This window comes from Heterocephalus glaber, unplaced genomic scaffold, assembly GCF_053883595.1.
Source record: "Heterocephalus glaber isolate CG9 unplaced genomic scaffold, H.glaber_assembly_v1.0 deba00001452, whole genome shotgun sequence".
NCBI lineage: Eukaryota > Metazoa > Chordata > Mammalia > Rodentia > Bathyergidae > Heterocephalus > Heterocephalus glaber.
Window position 1 is genome coordinate 15,724,949 of NW_028258302.1, and position 22,479 is coordinate 15,747,427.

At 46.7% G+C, this 22,479-nt stretch overlaps 1 protein-coding gene and 1 long non-coding RNA gene across 11 annotated transcripts in view; one reads left to right on the forward strand and one right to left on the reverse strand.

Annotated features, from left to right (window-relative positions):
• LOC110350422 (uncharacterized) overlaps positions 1-14,578 on the forward strand; it is a 43,634-nt gene extending 29,056 nt beyond the window's left edge. For all 3 annotated transcript variants that reach the window (XR_002396985.2, XR_015452770.1, XR_002396984.2), the window contains 2 exons: positions 8,089-8,242; positions 8,627-14,578. This is a non-coding gene — a long non-coding RNA (uncharacterized LOC110350422). The remainder of the gene's footprint in view (positions 1-8,088; positions 8,243-8,626) is intronic.
• Positions 14,579-14,709: 131 nt separating this feature from the next.
• The window catches only part of Rps6ka1 (ribosomal protein S6 kinase A1), a 39,653-nt gene continuing 31,883 nt past the window's right edge, over positions 14,710-22,479 (reverse strand). For all 8 annotated transcript variants that reach the window (XM_004850657.4, XM_087215496.1, XM_087215497.1 and 5 more), the window contains 5 exons: positions 17,705-17,866; positions 17,471-17,547; positions 17,130-17,247; positions 16,067-16,204; positions 14,710-15,669 (listed from right to left, as the gene is read on the reverse strand). In XM_004850657.4, the coding sequence (XP_004850714.2) occupies positions 15,547-15,669; positions 16,067-16,204; positions 17,130-17,247; positions 17,471-17,547; positions 17,705-17,866 (618 nt within the window). In that variant the 3' untranslated portion in view covers positions 14,710-15,546. The remainder of the gene's footprint in view (positions 15,670-16,066; positions 16,205-17,129; positions 17,248-17,470; positions 17,548-17,704; positions 17,867-22,479) is intronic.

Here is a 22,479-nt window from a genome sequence, read left to right on the forward strand (position 1 = left end):
ATGTAGCTCAGGCTGGTGATGAACTCAGTGTGCAGCCCAGGGTGGCTTTAAACTTGTGATCCTCCTGCCTCAGCCTCCTAAATGCTGGGATTACAGGCATGTGCCACCATGCCCAGGTCTACTGCTTTTTGACAAGACTGACACCATGAAGAAAATGAAAAGACAAGCCACAGACTGGGGCAAAATATAATTTTTAAGAAAACTTTGTAGTCAGGCACATACCACCAGCACTCTGGAGGCTGAGGCAGGAGAATCACCATGAGTTTGAAGTCAGCCTGGACTACATAGGGAGTTTAAGACTGGTCTAAAATACATAGTGAGACTGTGTCTCAAAAAAACAAAAAACCATCTGGAAGTGGTGGCACACACCTGTGATCCCAGCTCTTGGGAGGCTGAGGCAGGAGGATTACAACAGTTCGAGGCCAATTTGGACTACATAGTAAGTTCAAGGCCAGCTTCACCCACAGAGTGAGCACAAAACAAAACACAAACCAAAATAACTTTGTGGCATACAGAGTTGAACCCAGGGCCTTAGGCCTGAACTATCTCTTACTTTTTTTTTTTGAGACAGGGTCTTTCAATCTGCTATATTGACTAGGCTGGACTTGAATTTGCAATACTCCTGCCTTAGCCACCCAGAGTGATGGAATTACAGGCACGTGCCACCACACTCAGGTTGTAATGTATGTTTTGACGAGGTAAGCTGTATCCAGAATATGTAAAAAATTTATCAGCTCAATAATTAGACAATAAGAAATAGGCAAAAGGCCAGGCATGGTGGCACACATCTCTAATCCCAGCACTTGGGAGGCTGAGGCAAGAGGATCACTGTGAGCTCGAGGCCAGCCTAGCCTACGTAATGAGTTCAAAGACAGCCTGAACTACATAGTGAGACTGTCTCAAAAAAACAAAACAAACAAACAAACAAAAAGAAATAGGCAAAAGATTTGTACAGATTATATATAGAGAGAGAGATCATATATATAATCATACATATATATATGAACAATCAATAAGCACATGAAATTGATGTGGTGGCACATGCCAATAATCTTAGCTTCTCAGGAGGCTGAGGCAGAAGTTTGCAAGTTAAAGCCCAGCTGGGCAACTTGGGAACTTGAGATCCTGTGTCAAAATAAACCAAATTTAAAAGAAGGACTGCAGAGGTAGCACAGTGTGAAGGCCCTGGTACCGCCCCCTTCCCAAATGCTGATGAACAAAGCTACGGGGGCGGGGGGGGGGGGGGAGCATGTACTGTACTATTCCCTATAATGTGAAATTTTAAAATAGGCAATACTGTAGTCACAAAAAGTGGCTCAGTGATTTTCTTGTGATGGAGAAATTGATAACAAAAGAGAATGATAAAATTTTAAGAACTAATGAAAATGTTCTGTACCTCCATTGGGATGATTTTGCATGGGTGTATATATTTGTCAAAACTCTTACAGCTGTATACCTCAAATAACTCCCAAGCCAGGCACAGTGGCACGGGTCTGTAATCCCAGCCCTCTGGAGGCTGACACAGAGGGTTGCAAATCTGAATCCAGTATGGATAATTTAGTGACTTATTGAGACCTTGCCTCAAGATCAAAAATTTTAAAAAGGTTTGGGATGTAGCTCAGTGCAAAGCTTTGCCCTAGGTTCAATCCTCAGAACTACAAAACAAATAAATTAGAATAAAAAGTAAAAAGGGCTGAGCTGTAGCTCAGTGCCAAGGCTCTGAGTTTAGCACCCAGTACCCCCTGCCCCAGTTGTGGAGTTGAGATCCCAATCCTGGTCTGACTCAAAATGTCAGTTTCTTCCAATCCTCTTACCAGCAAATGTGACTTGAAGGTAGACACAGTTAGTAAAGGAGAAAAAATATACACACAGGGTGCTTTTGTAATTAAAAAAAAAAACCCAAACAGCTGAGAGCCATTGATTGGGTCCTAACTCCTCATTTTAGAGATGGGAAACCTAAAGTTCAGAGAGGGAAGTGATTTGCCCAAGGTTACACAGCTAGCCTGCTTTATTGTTCTGATGATTTCTCCGTGGGACCCGGAGAAATTTTTTTTTTTTTTGGTACCAGGGATCGAACTCAGGACCTTGCGCTTTCAAGGCAGGCGGCAAAACCACTGAGCTAAACCCCCGGCCCTGGGACACCTTTTTTTCACCTCACTCTCTACTTTTCTCTGTCCTGAAGGCTTAGGGGTTAAGAAAGAGCAAAGCAAAGAATATGAAAAAAAAAGGGCAGGACTCCGGAGGCTGAGGCAAGAGGATCCCCATGAGTTTGAGGCCAGCCTGGCCTACATAGTGAGTTCAAAGCCAGCCTGAACTACATGGCGAGACCCTGTTTCAAAAAACTAAAACCAACAAAACAAAAAGCCAAAAAAATACAGCACTCACATTAAAATAGTAAAAAAATTTTAAAAAGAAAGAAAAACCCCAAACCAAGTACATTTAACTTTAGCATATTCTATTTAATCCAATATATTCAACATATAGCTCCAGTATATATTTTGTTACATTTGTACCTAAATATTAAAAAATTTTGTTTCACTGCCTGCTGCGCAAGCGCAAGGATCCGAGTTCGACCCCTGGTACCAAAAAAAAAAAAAATTTGGAGCTGCTTAAAGGATATTTTTTTAAATGTTGGTGGTTTCTCAATTGTTCATGTACAGAAATATGATTGGTGTTTGTGTATTGACTTTGTAACTGCTAAGCTCACTTGTTGGTACTAGCAGATTTTTGTAGATTCTTTGAGATTTTCTATTCAGATAATTATATTTTATACAAATATGGATAGTTTTATTTCTTCCTTTTCAATCTGTGCCTCTATTTTCTTTTTCTTGTCTTATTGCACTGGCTAGGATTTCCAATAAAATGTTAATTGTATTAGCAGTGATGAGAGTGGATTCCTTGTCTTGTCCTAGTCTTAGGGAGAAAACATTTAATTTTTTCTTTTTTAAAAATTTCAGTTTTGGGCTGGGGATTTAGCTCAGTGGTGCCATGCCTGCCTCACAAGTGGAAAGTCCTGAGTTGGATACCTGGTACCGGAAAAAAATTTTTTCAATTTTTCATCATTGAATCTGATATTACTTGTAGGGTTTTTGGTAACTGCTGTTTATCAGGTTGAGGAAGAGCTCATATTAGTTTGCTAAGAGTTTTTACCACTAACTATTGGATATTAAATTTTACAATTTTTTCTTTAGCAATTGATATGATCAATGTATTTTAAAGATTACTAACAAGTGCCTTATACTGACTGATTTTTTAATCAGTCAGCCTTGCATTTCTGGAATAAACTTCACTTGTTTGTGGTGTTAAAAAAAAAAAAAGAAAAAAGAGTGACAAGGCCAGCCTGGGCTACGTAGTGAGCTCAAGGCCAGTCTGAACTACAGAGCAAGACCCTGCCTCAAAAAACAAACAAACAAACAAATAAAAGGGAAAAAAGAGGGAAAAGCAAGTCAAGTAAGTTTTTGCAAGCAATAAAAAATGGAAGGAGACAGGAGCAAGCCTTTCTGGGGCTGGAGGTGTAGTTCAGTGATGGAGTGGTTTTCTAGCATGGTCAAGGCTGTGGTTTTAATCTCCAGCACAACACACACACACACACACACACACACGCACAGACACACGCACAGACACACGCTCACATACATACATACACAGGCTTTCTGGAAGAAGTGGGACTCATGGTGAGGTTTGTGAAAAAGAGCTTAGTGACAGGAGTATCAGGCCAGGTGTGGTGGTGCATGATCCCAGCATGCAGGAGGCTGAGCCAGGAGAATCGCCACAAGTTCAAGGCCAGCCTGAACCACATAGTGAGACCCTGTCTCAGAAAAACTAGAAAAAAAAAAGTAACAGAGGAGTATGATTTTTGGGGCAGCCCACCATCCCTGTCATCCCTGAAAGCCTGGCAACCCCAAAATGTTATCACTGGAAACTTAATGCTTTGAGTCAAAGTCATACGTCTCTTGGAGAGCTAGATCTTCAGTCTCTGGTCATTTCCTTTTGTTTAGAGTGCTGGGGATTCAACCAGGGTCTCATGTATCCTAGGCACCCACTGACCTATACCCCAGTCCAATTCTTTCTTTTTTTTTTTTTTTTTGGTACCGGGGATCGAACTCAGGATCTTGCTATTTTGAGGCAGGTGCTGGTACCATTTAGCTACATCCCCGGCCCCCAATCCTAAGTAGACCTGAGCTGCATTCCCAACCCTTTAAAAAAAAATTGTTTTTGGTACTGGGGATCAAACTCCAGTCCTTGTGCTTGTGAGGCAGGCGGCAGAACCACTGACCTAAATCCCTGGGCAAAATTTTTTTGTTGTTGTTGGTAAATTTTTTACACTTTATTAAATTCTTTTATTGGTACATTGTAGGTATACAACACAATTACATTTCTCATTGGGAATTGTACCTTTACATAATGGATCTTGGTGCAAAATTTTTATTTTGAGGCTAGGTCACTAAGTTGCCCCAGCTGGGCTTGTAGTCGTTATGTATATAGCCAAGGCTGTCCTTGAACTCGAGATCCTCCTGCCTCAGCCTCCCAGCTCAGTCTCCCAAGTGCTGGGATTATAGGCATGCACTGCCACACCTGACTTCTTACATTTATCACAGTTCTTGACATCCATAAACAAACTATTGATTTAGGGATTTAAATTATTTGATATTCACTTGATTTACATTCTCTGATTATTTCTTTTTTATGAGTGAGTGAGAATAAGAATGTCTACTTGGCTGATTTGTTTTTTGGTTTGTTTTTGTTTTTGGTACCAGGGATCGAGCTCAGGACCTTGCACTTGCAAGGCAGGCACCGGAACCACTGAGCTAAATTCCTGGGGTGACTGATTTGTTTTGATAATTGAATGAGCTAAAACATTTAAAACCCTTACTAGAGTGCTTAGATGTAGCAAAGGAGAGGAATGAGTAGAGATTACCCTTTGACAAACCACGACCAAAGTCATAATTTTTTCCTCCAAAAAATTACATGTTGGGTCAGTGTCTAGAAAGGGTTTGTTGACAAATGGGCATTTGCTCACATCATTGCAATGTATGGTGTAGGAAATAAATTTCACCTGTGCAAAATATATTGCTTTTTAGGCAAGCAAAACACTCACCTGCTCCTACTTGGCTTTCTAGCTTCTTGGACTGAGAATCAATAAATCGATTTCTTCCTATCATAGTATCCCAGCAAAGGCCTGGGGGTTAGCAAAGGCCAGAGGTGGCTCCAAAGGGACACAGTCAAGGATACAGCCAGCTGCATCCATGTCTCCCATCTCTTCAGCCACTTGGACACTGCTTGCTTGTATATATATATATATTTATATGTATATATTATCAGACCTTTGCCTGACCTTTTTTGTTTTTGTTTTGGTACCAGGGATCAAACTCGGGTCCTTGTACTTTTGATGCAGGTGGCAGAACCACTAAGCTAAATCCCTAGCATATGTATATGTATATGTTTGTGGTTTTTCCCCCACTAAATTCATAGCCTTATTTTAGAAAGTTTGTCAAGGGGCTAGGGATGCAGCTCAGTGGTAGAGCACTTGCCTAGTATGCACAAGCCCCTGGGTTCAAGCCATACCACTACAAAAAAAAAAAAGTTTGTAAATGGATGAAGATACATGTGTTTATGAATCAGAAGGCTCAATACTGTTATGATGTTAATTTCCTCAAATGAAGCTACATACCCAGGGCAATCCCAATTAAAAAACTGAAACAAGGGGCCGGGGATTTAGCTCAGTGCTTTCGCTGCCTGCTGCGCAAGCGCAAGGACCCGAGTTTGATCCCCAGTACCAAAAAAAAAAAAAACAAACAAAACAACCCAGCACACTCCGGAGGTTGAGGCAGGAGGATCTCTGTGAGTTTGAGGCCAGCCTGGGCTACATAGTGAGTTCAGGGCCAGCCTGAACTATAAAACAAGGCCCTGTCTCAAAAACAAATACAAAAGGGCTGGGGATTTAGCTCAGTAGTTCCGCTGCCTGCTGTGCAAGTGCAAGGACCAGGGTTTGATCCCCACTACCAAAAAAACCAAAAAAAAAAAGCTCTTCTTGGGCCTGGGATTTAGCTCAGTGGTTTCACTGCCAGCTGCGCAAGCGCAAGGACCCGAGTTCGATCCCCGGTAACAAAAAACAAAACAAAAAAACAAACAAACAAACAAAAAGCTCTTCTTCAAATGAAGCAGCTAGTTACAAATTATGAGAAAATAGTCACGAGCTATATCTGACAAAAGTTTTATATCCAGAATATACACAGATTTCTTTACTATCTATAAGATAAATGACGCAATTTATGTGTTTGAGGGTTTTTTTGGTTTTTTTGTTTTTTTGGTACCAGGGATTGAACTCGGGTCCTTGCACTTGCACAGCAGGTGGCCAAACCACTGAGCTAAATCCTGGGCCCCAAATGATACCATTTAAAAACTGTGGCAAAAGGTGTGAACAGACAATATATACAGGAATAGCACATGAAAAGGTGCTCATTAGAGAAATTAAAATTAAACCCACAAAGAGAAGCTACTTCATGCCCGCTAGAATGACTAAATTTAAAAAAGACTGATACGATCACAACATGGTAAGAAATTGAAGGAACTAGAATGTTCATACATTCCTGATGGGTGTGTAAAATGGTACAGCCACTTTGGAAAACAGTTTGGGAATTTTTCACGTAAGAAACATAAACTTGGGCCAGGGATATAGCTCAGTGGTTCCACCACTTGCCTCGAAAGTGAAAGGACCCAAGTTCGATCCCTGGTACCAAAAAAAAAAAAAAAGAAACATAAACTTATCCTGTAGGATGTCAATGTGGGTGAATCAGCACAGACCTCTGTCGTGCAAAAGAAATCAGGTGCAAATGTGTCCCCTCTGTTGAATTTCGTCTATTCCTAGGACAGGCAAAATCAGTTTATGGTGAAAAAATTGAAGTAGTGGCTGGCTTTTCCACTGGAGGAGATTGAGAAGGGATCCAGGAAGTCGTTGGGGATGATAGTGTTCTCTATCTCCAGAGACGTTGGGCTTCACAGGTGTACAGGTTTTCAAAATGATTGCTCTAAGTGTACACGTGGATTCCTTCCCAGGCTGTGAGCCTGTCTCAGAGTCAGGAAGAGGATCCCCTCCCGCTTCCTGAGGCTCACAGGAACCTTGCAGGCAGCTCTTCAGCCCCCTGCCTCCTTCACTGTGACCCACCAGTGAGAATTTCTTGAAACCTGATCCCACTGGTCTTGGACAGCCAAAGGGAATATGGGTAAGCCACACCCTGAGAGGGCCTCCGGTTGAGACACAAGGTGACCTGCTTTGCTGTCTGAGATTGGGGGCTCTAGGCCCAGCAGCAGACTTCCTTCAGAACTGTGTGACTTTGGCTAAATCATTAGCCTCTCCGAAGGTCAGTGCTCCAGAGGGCAAGGAGCAATTGCTTTCATCTTTTCTTCCGTGCCTGGAACATATGTCTACTACCTGTTTTTTGGGGGGTTTTTTTTGGTACCGGGGATCGAATTTAGGTCCTTCTGCTTGTGAGGCAGGTGATCCCCAGCCCTGTCTACTAAATGAATTATATCGCATAGTGCCGGGACAGGACGGCTGTTCTGTGTGCTTGTAAAGTTAACATGTTAGTTATCTGTTCCCTGGAGGCTATTTTTCTTATGTTAGGGGATATTGAACCCCTTTGAATATTGGAGAAAGTCGTGTACCCACTCCTCCCCAAAAAATACATACCTACAGTCCATTTTACACATCATTTCCACATGCCTGAGAGGCCTGTGGGCCCTAAGTTAAGAACACTTGGATCTGAAGAGTTTTCACATAGCTCTGAAGTTCAATCAGCATTATTTTATTATACTGGAGACTGAAACCAAAGACTCACACATGTTACACCAGTGCTCTACTACTAGGCTATATCCCCAATCCTTTTTATTTTATTTTGAGACAGAATCTTACTAAGTTGCCCAAGCTGGTTTTGAACTTGAGATCCTTCTGCCTTAGCCTCTTAAGTAGCTGGACGATATACAAGCTCCACTGAGCCCAGCTCTATCAGTCACTCTTGCAACTTGGGTACCATTTGCTCTGCACTTTATCTTTGCCATGATCTTTATTCTCATTAATTCCTGTTTTAGTCCCTCCACACCCTCTGAGGATGGTTTGCAGATGAAGGAAAGTGGGTTTAGAGAGGCCAAGCGACTTGCCCAGATATGCGCTGCTGGTGATGGCTCGTCTCCCGATGTGACAGCACTTGGGCCTTCTCATTGAGCCCCCTGCTTAGTCCTCAAGGTGAGATTCTCCTCCCCTTCACCTCTCCTTGAAGCCCATGCAAAAGCCTGTTAACTAACTGTAAAGCTCTGTACCAATGGCAGGACTGGCTTGGCCTAAATCCAGCCCTGGTGAGAAGATTCTGCAAGGGATAAGTGACCCCAGGCCCATCCCAGGTGCAGGCCTCAGACCCAAGTCAGACATGTGTCATCTGCCCCTTGGTTTCTCAACTCAGCCCATAGCCTGGGGGGTGGGTGTAGAACCAAAGGAGGGAGGAGAAACAGGAAATTACTTATTAGAAAAAGTGTCAGATTGAGTCACAAATCTGAGTTACAACTCAGAGAGATAATCTGGGGCAGGAAGGGAAAAGAAAGGCCTTTATAAAAGGGGTCCCTCTTCTCACAGTGATGAGGATTCCTAGATGAAACCACTTCTCTCCAGCCTCTGGATGTTGTCTCCTGGTCCCCAAAACGGGAAGAGAGAGAGGACACAAGAACTAAAGGATTGGAGTCTGCGCTCTGGAAGGAAGGAGGGGCTGAGCCAACACACGTCAGACACTCACTTCCTTCAAGCCCTGAGCTATTGCATCACTGTATTTTACCTGCACCAACAAGCATGCTTTACTATTCATTTCCATTTGTGTGTGTGTGTGTGTGTGTGTGTGTGTGTGTGTGTGTGTGTGTTACCAGAGACTAGAGACTAGAACCCCAGGGTGCCTTACCTCTGAGCTGCATCTTCAGGCCTTTTTTATTTTTAGACAGTGTCTCAATTAGTTGCCCAGTTGGGACTCAAACTGGTGATCCTTCAGCCTCAACCTCCCTAAATGCTGGGTTTGTAGGTGTGTGTCACCCTGCCTGGCTAAACCCTGCTTTAAAGAGGGGAAAATCAAGGCAAAGAGGTTAAATGGTTTGGCCAACGCCCACAGACAAGTGACCAAAGCTGGACTGTAAAGCTGGAGAGATCAAACCAGGACCGCTCATACTTCAAGAAAAACATTAAGCAATAGAACTAGGACAGCCTCACCCCAAGTCTGCATGTAACCATTACTCCATCTTGCTTCCTTTGTCCTGGCTGTTTGCTTATAACTACACAAATCACACACCCTCTGATTAGTTAATGCTCGAGATAGCTCTGTCTGACACTTGAGAAAATGTCAGAGGGGTCAAGCGTCACAGGTCTGACTGACAGCATGTCCGGCTCCACATCCACCCACTGCTGCCTTCACAGATGAGCTGGGGAGGAGTGGAGACAGGAGGGGACCAGCCAGGTAGTTGCAGGGGCTCAGGATGAGGGCCCACATGGCCCTCCTGTTCATCACTCAGTCTTTCTCCTCAGTACCAGCCCTTTGCCTGACATTTGCAGCCACCTTCTCTGGGGGTGGCTCATGGAGGTTTCCCTGTGCTGCTGTTGAGTCATTTCTCTTTTGAGTTCCCCAGAGTTCATGGGAACTCTCCACCCAGAAATGGAAGCTACTCAGAAGACCTCAGTTCAAAGTGGAGGAACTTCCTAGCAGCATGGGGACTGCCTAGTGATGTGGTGGATTTTCCAGCACTGGCCATATTCAAGTAGAAACTGAATAGCCGTCTAAGGGGGATTTCTATAGTGGGCAGAGGCTGGGCCTAGGCTGTTAAAGCCCTTCTGACTGTGAGATTGTATGAGTTATCATGAGATGAAATTTCACCCATCCATGAGGGTCAAGTGGTAGCACATATACGAGCTTTCATGTCAGATAGACCTGGATTCAAACCTGGCTCAGAAATCTGGTGGTGCATGCCTATAGTCTCAGCTATTTGGGAGGCTGAGGCAGGAAAGTCGCTTGATCCCATAAGCTAGAGACCAGCCTTGACAACATAACAAGACCCCATCTCATAAAAGCAAAAAATGGCTTAGCTATCTCGTTTGGGGACTGTGGGCATATTTCCTCCCTTAGCCTCAGTTTCCTTGTTGTAAAATGGAAATTATAATACCTTTGAGCGTTAAGGGTGATGCCTATGTTCTGGTTGGTATAATAAGAACACAACAAATTATGCCTACTCCTCAGCATTAAACAAACGGCTAAATCACAGATTGGCAGGTTTTTTGGTGGCCTTTGATGACAGAGTTGAATGAAAGAATTAAATTCATGTGTTAATCGAGGTACTAAACGTCTGGATACTTAACATGAATAGGAAAACAGCTTTTTTCTGTGTCTATCTCTGAAATAATCATGAAAAATGTGATATATAGGGCTGGGGATTTAGCTCAGTGGTTTTGTCGCCTGTTGCGCAAGCACAAGGACCTGAGTTCGATCCCTGGTACCAAAAAAAAAAAAAAAAAGTGATATATAAGTGGGTAAAATTCAAGAAATGTTCAAGGATCATGATGCCTTTGCTAAGAATTGAAAATCTGAGTCTCTGACCCAAAGGGAACACATCAGCACAGATAAACATTCCCCTGTGGGAACAGAAATCAGCTCTAAGACATTGATGGATTTCATTAGTTCTCTGTGTGTGCAGCCTAGGTGATGGGAAACTCACTACCTGCTGAGACTGTCAGTAGGAAACTTACCATGTTTCCCAGCTTGTTTTTTTACTGTTTGCCAGCTGGGAAATAGAATTTTCTAATATTGTCATCCAACTGAGACCAGACCCCAATCAGACAGGCACTGTATGATCTGAGGAATGTGTAAGCAGGTGGGCATTCACAGCAGCAGAGGTGGGGCCAAATGTCTGATAGAGTGACTTTCAGAATCACACAGATCTTGGCATGAGTTCTGTTCTGTGACTCAGCTGTGTCCTTGGGCAAGTCAAAAACTCTGAACAAGGACCAGGGATTTAGCTCAGTGGTTCCAGTGCCTGCCTTGCAAGCGCAATGGTCCTGAGTTTGATCCCCGGTACCAAAACCCCCCACAAAAACCAAAACAACCCTGAAAAGTTTTCTTGTGTGTGAAATGGGATTGATTGTACCTTGCTCACATGATGATTCAGTGAAATTAAACATTAAAGTGCTTGGTGCTGGGCACTTCACATAGGGAACACCTGCTTAAGAGACTGAAGCCGGTATTTCATGGGAGGGGACATTCTCAGAGATGGCTATTGAGGCATTAAGGGAAAGAGTGATGCTGGAACTTGGGAAGCTCTGGTGCTATGGTTTAACTGTGGCCCCCAAAAGTTTATGTGTTGGAAATTTAATCCCCAAATTCATATGTTAATGGAGTGGAGGACTTCAAGAGATACTTAAGATTCTATGAGGTCATACAGCTACTGGTAATGGCATTAGTGGCTTTGTCAGAAGAGGAAGACAGGCCCAAGCTGGCACTCTTGCGGTCTCAACATAGGATGTCCTCTGCCATGCAAAGATGCAACAAAAAGGCACTAAATAGATGTTAGGGCTAGGCTCTTAGACTTCTCAGCCTCCAGAACCATTAGCTAAATTAACTTCTATTCTTTGTAAATTACCTGGTCTGAGGTATATCACAACAGAAGCAGACCAAGACATCTGGGTTGACAATGTGTCTCCCCAGGCTGGGTCATTTCTGCTAGTGGGTTTTGCCCAGGGAGTCAGCACTTAGAAAGGCAAGTTCCTGTCAGAGATGCTGGGAACTGGGAGCTGTTTCTGGAGTCCAGTGAGCCCAGTGTCTTGCCCTTGTAAAAACAAGAACAAGCTTAATTGTACAAGCTTTATTTATTTATTTTTTTCTCCCAGTTCTGGGGGTTGAAGCGAGACCTTCCTTCCTCCCCTTTTTTTTTAAAAAAAGGTGTTACTAAGTTTCTCAGGCTGCCCTTGAACCCACAATCCTCCTGCCTCAGCCTCCCACATAGCTTTGACTACAGGACTGGACTGCATCACCATGCCCTGCTGGTATAAACTTTTATCTTCCTTGATACATTCATATTCACTCATTCATTTGATCTTCAGGTGATGATGTGAAGTGGACAAGAGTAATTCCCATTTAGCAAGTGGGAAGGTGGAGCATGGAGAAGTATAACATTTTGGTTTGGGAAGTGAGCTGTAGAGAAAGTACCTATGGTTTCCTCTGTACTTAACACTACCATTGCCTGACTCTTAAACTTTGCCTCTGGTGCCTGTGGGAAGACACTAACTGCTCAGAGCCCCAGTTTCCCTTCCTCCTCCCAGATACCTTTCCAGGCTCTGCCTCTATGCTTACCCAGCTGCACCTGCATTCTTTTCTTTCATCATTTGACAGCCATTGGCTGAGCACCAAGGTACTGTGTGCCAGGTACAGGCCATAGGAGTAAACAAAGCACAGCCCCCACCTCATGATCAATCCAAAGCAGGGTGGTGTACAAAGAGATGGAGCATGTCACTAAGAACAGCCTGGGGTCTCAGCTGGTTTTTTGGAGGCATCATTAATTTTGCTAGGGGATGAGTAGAAGTCAGCCAGGTGCATGGGCAGAGGAAGCCAGCAGAGGCAGGAGCATGGCAAGATTGGGGCTTGTGATCAGTTTGGGGACAGGTTATGGGTGGATGCGGGGGACTCAGCGAGGGCCAAGTCACACAGGACACTGAGATCAGGCTGGGACACCTCAGCTCTGTTATGGACCGTGAGGGGTCACTTCAGGGCAGACTCTGGGTCAGGTTTATGATCCTAAATGGAAAATGTTGGAGACACAAAATACTGGAGGGAATCTGGAGGCTGTAGGAAAGAACAAAAACGAGGTGGGCAGGGAGGCTGGAGAGGAGATGGAGCCGCTAAATATACAGGAGGCCCTAAATATGATGGGGGCAGGATGCAGGCTGCACGTGGGAAGGGAGGGGAAGGAATCAGGACAAGGCTCAGGATCCCAGCTGCAGTGATAGGGTTCAGGTGGACAAGCTCAGGAGGTGGGGAGGACAGGAAATGTTGGGTTTACTGTACAGATAGGGAAACTAAGCCTTAAAAGTGCAGAATACATGACATAGTTCAAGGGCTCAATGCCATGTGTCACCGGGTGCTTAGGGGGACTCCTCAGTCCTCGAGGGTCCCAACATAGCCCTCTCTGCTCCTGTCAGGGTGCGGGGCTTTCAACCTACACTTCTAGGCCAGCTCCAAGGCTGAGCTGCTGTCACATGGTAGCCGGATGTAGTCACCCCTAAGGCCCTGGCTATTGCCTCTGTAAAGTGGTGAGGCTAAGAAGTAACAAGCAGAGGCCCTGGTTCCTAAGGCTTCAGATCATGACAGACTGGCTGGCTGTCATCTGTCTCCCTTGAAGGTGCTCCTGCCTCTGCTATCCTAATAACGCCCACCCCTCCACTTTCACCCCTGAACCAGCACTTCTCAAATTTTTAACATGCCTACAAGTCACATGAAGCTCTTACTAAAATGTAGGAGGTTCCAATCAATCAGGGCCGAGGGTGGGCCTGAGATTCTGAATTTTTTTTGTTTTGGTACCAGGGATCAAACTCAGGACCTTGCATCTGTCTGCGAGGCAGGCGACAGAACCACCGAGCTAAATCCCCGGCCGATTCTGAATTTTTATTAAGTTCCCAGATGATGCCAATGATGCCACCCCATGGGCCACGCCTTAAGAGGTCCAGTGTTTTGGCTTCAATAACGTTCTCTAAGTTAATGACTCCCACAGTTATATTTCCAGCTCAGACCTTTCTCACGAATTCCAACATTTTTCGGGGGTGGTACTGGCAATTGAATCTAGAGCATTCACATTGAGCTACAACCCCAGTGGGCATTTTTTTTTTTTTAAATTTTGAGATAGGCTCTAAGTGGCTAAGTTGCCCAAGCTGGGCTCAAACCTAATTCTCCTGCCTTGGCCAGGGAGAGTGCTGGGATTAGAGGCATGCATCACCGCTCCCAGCTTCTAATTTCATTTGTACAAACCTGGCTCTGAGGTCACAGCTACATCAGCTTCCTTCCCCCAACATACCCACCCTCCTTTCCCCTTGGAGCCTTTGTCCTAACTCTGCCCTCTGTCCCTCACTCTCAGGTGGCCCCTTCTCACTCTTCAGCTTCAGATTTCAGCTTCTGGGTCACCTCCATGAGTGGCCTTCCCTGACCCAATCTCTTACCCCAATTTAACTCTCTGTAGTTCTTATCGGTAGTGAACCTGTTTGTTAACTGTCCCCGTTTCTCCTGCTCAGCAGTAAGACCATGACCTTCCTCTCTCCCTGGTTCACCTTGCTCTCTAGCTTGTTCTCTACATGGAACAGGGCTGTGTAATAGGTGCTCAGAAAATATTTATTGCATGAGAAAATGTCATTCCCCTCTCTTGAGCCTGTTTCTCCATGTATAAAATGGAGATAAGAACATAACAGCTACCTCATAGGTTAAGATTAAGTGAGATAGGGGTTGGGGGTGTAGCTCAGTGGTACAATGCCTGCCTACCATGTGCAAGGTCATAGGTTTGATCCCCAGCCCTGCCAAAAAAAAAAAAATTAAGTGAGACACACGTGTAATGTTCAGCCATAGCTCTTGGCACTTTGTCACCAGTGGTCAGTGTTTGACACCCAGTGGCAGAGAGAAGGCGAATTCAAGGATGAAAAGGGGAAGAATGTGTGCTTCAACTCAATTGTAAGTTTATTAGAAAGGCCATGGACAGATGAACCCTGAGTTACCAGCTGAGGAAGAAATGGGAAAAGCCCCTGACCTTGCTGCCGGCCCCCTGGGCTCCAGTGCATTCTGTCCAGCGGCAGACCCAACAGAAGCCTGCCAGAAAGTGCTCTCCGCCTCCTCTCCCCCGGTCTGCCCAACTGACTGCAGGGCCCCCCAGGTGGGCCATGTGGATGCTGGTGGCTGGAGTCAGGAACGAGGAGCCAGCAGGGTGGGCTCCTCTGCTCTAGCAGAAGTGGTTCTAGTCCCCCAGCAGAGTAGATAGAAGAGTCGCAGGCTGGGGATACAGTGAGCTCTGCCAAACAGCCAGTGGCTCTGAGAGGCAATGCTGGGCTGTCCTGTGGGTATGTGCAGATGGCTCCAGATGGCCAATGATGGGGTCCCCCAGAGAGGACCCCAAAGCTGCTCCAAGGAGTCTTAACCACAGAGAGCTGCAGTGTGACTCAGTCCGCCCTCCACAGGGCTGTACTGGCTATTTCTACTCCCAGAAAGGCAAATGGATCTTGTAAAAATCCATGGTGGTTGATGTCATTTTTTTCCCTTAAAAAAGATAAAAGTTCATATGGTGAATCGATTTCAACCACCAGAGCCTGAGCCAGGAATAGTCCATCCTGAGGAAGGAGAAGGCACTTCTCACACCCTCACGGGGTAATCTGGGCTGGCTGCTTCCTGGACTCGGCGGGGCTCCAGTTTGCTCTGGCCCTGTGACTCAGGCTTGCTCCCTCTGGGAAGGATGCTGCCTCCATCAAGCACTGCCCTGTGGCCTAGATGCCCAAGTTCCTCACAGGGTGGTGGATGGCAGCTTTCTCACCCGCCGCTGGGCCAGGATGGAGGTCTCGATGGGCTTCAGCTGGGGGGTGGGCTTGGAGCTGTTGAGTGCGGAGTACGTGGCAGCCATGGCTCCCTGGAGAGAAGGTGGAGGGGTCAGACCACAAAAGTGGGAAGTGAGTGGGGAGGGTACATGAGCCCAAGGGCCAGCCCAGCCCCTCCCAGTGTTCCACAGCCCACACAGTCCCCTACTCCAGCCCTGGTGGCCTCCCCCATCAGACTGGAAGACTGGAGGTTTCAGAAGTCAGGAGCTATGTCTCCCGGAGCAGCAGAGCCAGTGAGAGCACTGTGACACTGCTGAATGATAGTTTAGGGCTCCCTGAAAACTCAGTTATGTCTTCTGTCCAGTGTCCCACGTCCTGGTCCCCAGGACAGACATGGAATCTGGTGGCTCTGCCACCTCAAGTCCCCACCCCTGCCACTTGGGCCTGAGCCCACCCTACTCCCAATGCTTAGCAGCTCGGTGGCCATACCTTCACCAGCTGCAGGTCCTGGTGAGACAGCTGGCTCTGAGGAAGCTTGTCTTTCTGGGTGATCCATGGATGCTGCAGGACCTGCTTGGCTGTGAGACGCTGGTGGGGGTCCACATGCAGCATCTTGGATACCAAGTCCTGGGGGCACAGTGGGTAAAGGGGTGGTAAGAGGGGCAGCAGAGTGGCAGACAGCTCTGTCCCACTGATGGGGAACCAGAAGGCAACCAGGCTTGGCCATCTCCTGCCTGAACCCTTGCCTCAAGCCCTGTGTTCCATTCTCTACAGAGCCAAGGCAGAGCCAGGGGAGCAAAGCATTCTGCTCTGTGGGCCTTGGCTGTTTGAGGCACTTCTGGGAACCTCCTTCCCTTCCAATTTCTCCTTTAGAAAGCAAAGTGGGAAGGCGGGAAGAGCTTCAGGGTTGGGGTTATGCAGTCTCAGGTTCAAACTTGACTTTTTCATTTATCACCTAAATGCCCAGAGCGAGTCACTTCAACTTTCTGGGTCTCAAGTTTCCCCTTTGAGAAACAGGGATAACAACACCTGCCTCACAGGCAGATGTGAGGTGCTGTTGTCCACACGGAGGTTCCCTGTAACTAGAAACTTTTTTTTTTTTGCTACCAGGGATCGAACTCAGGTCCTTGCGCTTGCAAGGCAGGTGGCAGAACCACTGAGCTAAATCCCCAGCGGTAACTAGAAACTCTAGCCAATGTTGAAAGCTCAACTGTGACCTCCTTGGAGAAGTCCCTCTGCATGGCATAGGCAGTTGCTCTGCACCTCCACTGCCCATACTTCCGGCTGGTAGGACCTGCCTCTGTGTGCAGCCTGTGTCTCCCACCACACTAAGTTTCCACAAGGGAAGGACGGATTATGCAGTCCTCTGCCCCTAGAGGGTCAAGAACTATCCAAACAAGCTGCAGGCAGTCTGCCTGGGAATCTCTTACTTGAACAATTACAGGAACAGGGATTTGTGGAATATTCTACAGGCTCCAAGAAGCCTGTTCTTGACCTGCCACAAAGCCTTAGATGGGTCATTTTCTCCTTGCTCCAGGCCTCACAGACTCACCTTGGCTGTCTCTGAAACTGTGTCCCAATTTCCCCCGCTGAGGGTAAACTTTCCACTGCCAATCCGGGTCAGGATCTCCTCTGGTGTGTCACTGGGCCCATTGGCAAATGGAGTGTATCTGGAGATAAGCCCACACAGCCTGGGTTCAGCCTCCGGCCTCCATCCTGGGGCTGGGGGTGGGGCCGGAGGCCATGTCTCCTCCTCTGATCTCATGCTCCAAAGTGGAGCTCCTGAAGCCAGGGAAAGTCTCAAGGCAGGGCTAAGTCTCTTCCATCAGACAAGTGCACCCCAGCCGGAACCCAGGGCTAGGGAAGGGAAGAGGGACAGGCCGGGGCACTCACCCAGCCAGCATGGTGTATAGCAGAATGCCCAGGCTCCAGATGTCACAGCCTTCATCATAGCCTTGGCGCTTCAGCACCTGGCAGAAAGGCATGGAAGGGTGGTCAGTCTAAACAAAGGTCCAAGCCATGGGCCAGATCTGCCCTTGGTACCTAGGTCAAGGTCATGGACACTGCAGTCTTGGACAGTGTGGGGTCTCCACGAGCAGACACAAGGCCTCTTATGCCCCCACTCACCTCAGGTGCTACGAAGTTGGCTGTGTAGCAAGGCGTCATGAGGAGTCCGTTTTCAGCCCGCAGCTGCTTGGCAAAGCCAAAGTCACAGATGCGTAGGCACTCGGGGTTCCCAGACTCATCCACAAAGAGGATGTTGCTGGGCTTGAGGTCCCTGTGCACAACCTAAGGACAGAGGGCTGGGGTCAGTCGCAGGGTGGGGAGGCTGTCACTAGCCCAGGCCAACTGCCAGGGATGAGTGTGAGAAAGACAGGCAGAGAGAGAGGGGAGGACCAGGAACTGGAGGAGGGAAGGGCTGAACGGGGGCCCTGCTGCTGGTGCTACCACCTTCCTGAAATCTGTACAGAGATCTAAGGTGGCTCTAACTTAACCTATTCAACACCAAACTCTCCTCAAATCTACACATTACATAATCTTACCTAGTGACAGTGTCATCTTTCCTGTTGAGTTGGTGCTTTCCCCCCCTTACATTCCTCAACCAATCTATCAGCAAACTCTGTTGCCTCTACCATTAAAATATAACCAATTAGGGCTGGGGATTTAGCTCAGTGGTTCTGCTGCCTGCCTTGCAAGTGCAAGGTCCTGAGTTCAATCCCCAGTACCAAAATAAAATAAAATAAATAAAATAGAATATAACCAATGTTGGGCCGGGGATTTAGCTCAGTGGTTTCGCCGCCTGCTGCATAAGCACAAGGACCTGAGTTCGATCCCCGGTACCAAAAAAACCAAACCAAACCAATGTCCAACCATTTTGAAGTCCCTCTACTGGCTGCGCTCTGACCCAACCCAGGTGAAGCACTGGTCTCCCTGCTCTTGTGTAGATACAGACACCACAGTGGTCATTAAACATAAGTCAGACGGTGTCACCTGGCTTGAAATTCTGCAAGGTCTCCTCTTTTAGGACACAAAGTCTTTACAGTAGCCCCAGGCCCCACCTGCTCTCTCCTGCCCCTCACCCATGTCTCCTGCACTCTCTGGACCTTTAGTGCTCTTTGCTTTGCTCCATTGGCTTCAGCCATATGAGTTTTTGTTCCTCATTCAATGTCACAAGCACACACCTGCCTCAGGACCTTTGCACTTGAAGTTCCCTCTTTTTGAAACATTCCTCCCTCATACATCTGCCTGGCTCATTCTCTTGTTTCAGGTCTCAGCTTAAATATCACCTTATCAGTGGGGCCTTCCCTGACTACCCCATAGAAAATAACAGTCACCCTCAGTACTCCTTGGCTTTCTTATTTACCACCATTTGACATAATATTTGGTTTGTTTTCTGAACCTGCACTCTGGAGTGTAAGTCCCATGCTCACTACTATATCCCAGCACTTGGAATAATCCTGATAACACAGCAAGTATTCAATGAATATCTGCTGAATGAATGAATGAATGAGTAACACTTACTACTGAGACCATAAACAAACTGTTTTCCTATGGATCCTGCTTGCTCATCTGTAACCAAGGGCATGAGCTGCTCCATTTTTCCTGCTTCCCCTCTCTCTTGATATGCTTCTACTCATAGTCAATCCTCTATCATTCTCAGGTATCTAACCCTAGCCCAGAACTTTTCTGAGCCAGGTTCTTATACCCAGCTGCCTATCAGATGGCAACTGCTCAATCTTCCACAGAGACTCAAACTGAACATATCCATATAAACTCCTCAAGTTCTCACCCTCCTGCTCCTCTTCCCATGAGGTAATCCCCTAGCTCCCTGGGCAATGTCAAAAATCTTCAATGGCTCCCTAGTACCTATAAGACACAGGGCCAGGTATTTAGCTCAGTGGTTCCAGTGCCTGCCTCATAAGCACAAGGTCCTGAGTTTGATCCCTGGTACCAAAAAAAAAAAAAAGACACAGCCTCAAATTTCTAGCTTGGCCTGGGAGGTTCAGCCATCTATGACAGCCGCATCACACACTGCATCCTCTCAGGTGTCCTGAGCCCAGGCCACAGGGGCTCCTGCAGGAATAACCACAGCCATATGTGTCTGCGGGGCACCTGTTTACCTCCAGCACCCAGCACAGAGCAAGGCTAAGTGAGTTCTGTGTGCTGAATGAATAAATCACACCTCTGAAACATGAAGGCACCAAGTAGGTTACTTTAGCTGGGTCTCGAAGATTGGCTGGATTTATTGTCCCAGTTGAGGCCTGAGCCCTCCGGTGGGTGCCTGTGGAGTGGGCAGACTAGGGGGCAGATGTGGCCCAGCTAGTCCACCTCCAGACGGAGGAGAGGCAGAAGAGGAGAAAAGGACCCCAACTGGCTCTAGTCACACACGGTGAACTGCATCCAAGTGCTGGGGAGTCCCTCGGGCTCGCCCCTTCCAACACAATCAAACGTCTCCAAACACAAGTGTCGGGCCCAGAGAGTGCAGACTGTCTTCCCCAGAGAGTGCTCAGCCATGCTGCTGCTTCTGAGAGAAAGGGACACCTGTACAGGTGAGTAAGAGTGCTCCCAGGTCAGGGCAACACAGAGGCCCGCACCCTGGGGAGAGGGCAGGCAGGGATTACTGGCTCTACTGTGCAGAGGAGGAAACTGGGCTCTGTGGGGACAACTGACTTGCTCATTTAAGTAAGAGGCACAGGCAAGATCAGAACCAGCTCTGACCACAATCCCCATAGTGTGGCCCTGTTTTGGAAACAGGGCTATGGAAGTTTGTGGTCTTATCCTGCCTTAACACAACACAAAGGACAAACTCTGACAGAGCTGTGTCTCACAATGACTGGTAACAGAAGAGGGATGGAGGGGAGGGAGAGGCACAGCTTGGAGAGGCCCTGAAGGTGATTCTGCTACTTGCTCCTCAGGTGTGTAGGTGGGAGGTGAGATACATCCTCACACCTCACTGTACAGAAAGTCACAGCAGGCTGGGCAAGTGTGGGCAAAGCCAGGCTGAGTGGGAACCGTACCAACCAGTCTAAAGGGGCCAAATGTTCATTGGTTCCAGCTGATGGTTACTGTGTAGCAACTTGGGCCCAGTTTTTCAAAAGCAGCCAAGTTACCAAACTTTGTCAAATCAAACCCCAAACAAAAAAGCACCCCGCATCTTACATGCCAAACAAAATTCGTGTGCAGGCCAGACGCAGCCATGGAGTCAAGGGACTATGACCACTGGTAGTTGTGATGTTAGGCAGGGCAGGGTGTGAATGCTGGCTTTCCGCTCCACAGCTGTGTGGTCTACCTCTCTAGCTCTCAATTTTCTCAGCTCTAAAATGGGGCTGGTAACAGTGCTCAACCCCTAGGGCTTTAAGGAGGAGCAGAAAGAGTCAGCACAGGGCTCAGGGAATGGTGTTGCCATCACAGTAATGCAAGAACTGTTTGGAGCCGAAGCTCATGTAATGTTGGACATTAAGATACCATGACTGTAAAAACTAGAGGACAGGGCTGGTAATGCAGCCCAGTGGTAGAGCGCTGCCCAGGAAGCACAGGGCCCTGGGTTCAATCCCTGGCAGCTGTCTAAAGCAGCACTGGTCAGGTACACATGTTAAGAGCATAGGCTCTGGAGCCAGGCTAGCTGATTTTAGCTCCCAGAGCATCAAGCCTCTTACTTGTAAAATGGAGCTCACTGTAACGCCTTCTTCTTAGGTTCCTTGAAACAATTAAGTGAGTTAATACATAAAGTGCTCCAAACCCTGCCCAGCCTGTGGAGAGTGACAGGCAAAGTGGGCTGCCCTGAGCGGCAGCCACAGCATCTTTACAACCATCATCAGCTTTGTCAGAGAATGTGCGCTTAGATGCCAGTGGTCAGCCAAAAAGAGGGGAAGCTGTTCTGTGTGAATCATTGGGTTAAAAACAGGAGCCAGAGTATGGGCCTGGCTCTCTGTTGAGTCTGCATCTCGAAGGATGTTGCTAAGCAGGCTCTTCCTGGCACGATGGGGAGTTGGGAACCTTACAGAAGCAGATGGGAGGGAGGTTGGGGACTTAAAAAGGCTTCACATATTAATTAAAGAACTGCTAGAGAATAACACGAAAGGGGCAGACAATGCACACATTTTTAAAAATGGACAAAAGCCTTTCATAAAGGAGGCCACTCAGAGCTGGGGATGTGGCTCAGGGATAAAGTGCATTTGCCTAGCACAATGCCTTGGGTTTGATCCTCAGCAGCAAAAAAGAAAAAGAGGTACTCAACTTCATTAGCCATCAGGGAAGTATAAATTAAAGCCACAGCAAGGTGCCATCCACATATACCAGAATGGCTATGCTTTTTTTTAGTTCAAGCTCATTTGAACTCCCTATGTAGCCCCACGCTGGCCTTGAACTCATGGGAATCCTCCTGCCTCAGTCTCGAATGCTGGGATAACTATGATTTTAAAAAGATGAAAAACATCAAGTGTCAGCAAACATCAGAACTCTCTGAGAAGAGTATAAACAGGTAAAACCATTTTGGGAAGCTAGCAATATCTACTAAAGACGAACATATGCATATGCTATACCTAGCAATTCTACTGCTAGGTGTATGATTAACATTAAAAGGTACATATGTTCATCAATGGGCTAGGGATACAGCTCAGTGATAGAGTGCTTGCCTAGTGTGCACAAGGCCCTGGATTAAATCCCCAGTATCGAAAAAAAAAGTACATATATTTACCAAATGATAAGTACTAGATAGTAGCCAGGTGTGATGGTGTATGCCTATAATTCCAGCACTGGGGAGGCTGAGGCAGGAGGATCACTGCAAGTTTGAGGCCAGCCTGGGATACATAGTAAGTTTAGGACCAGCCTGAGGTACACTGTGAAATTCTGTCTCAAAAAACAAAATGAAAGGGCTGGGGATTTAGCTCAGTGCTTTCGCT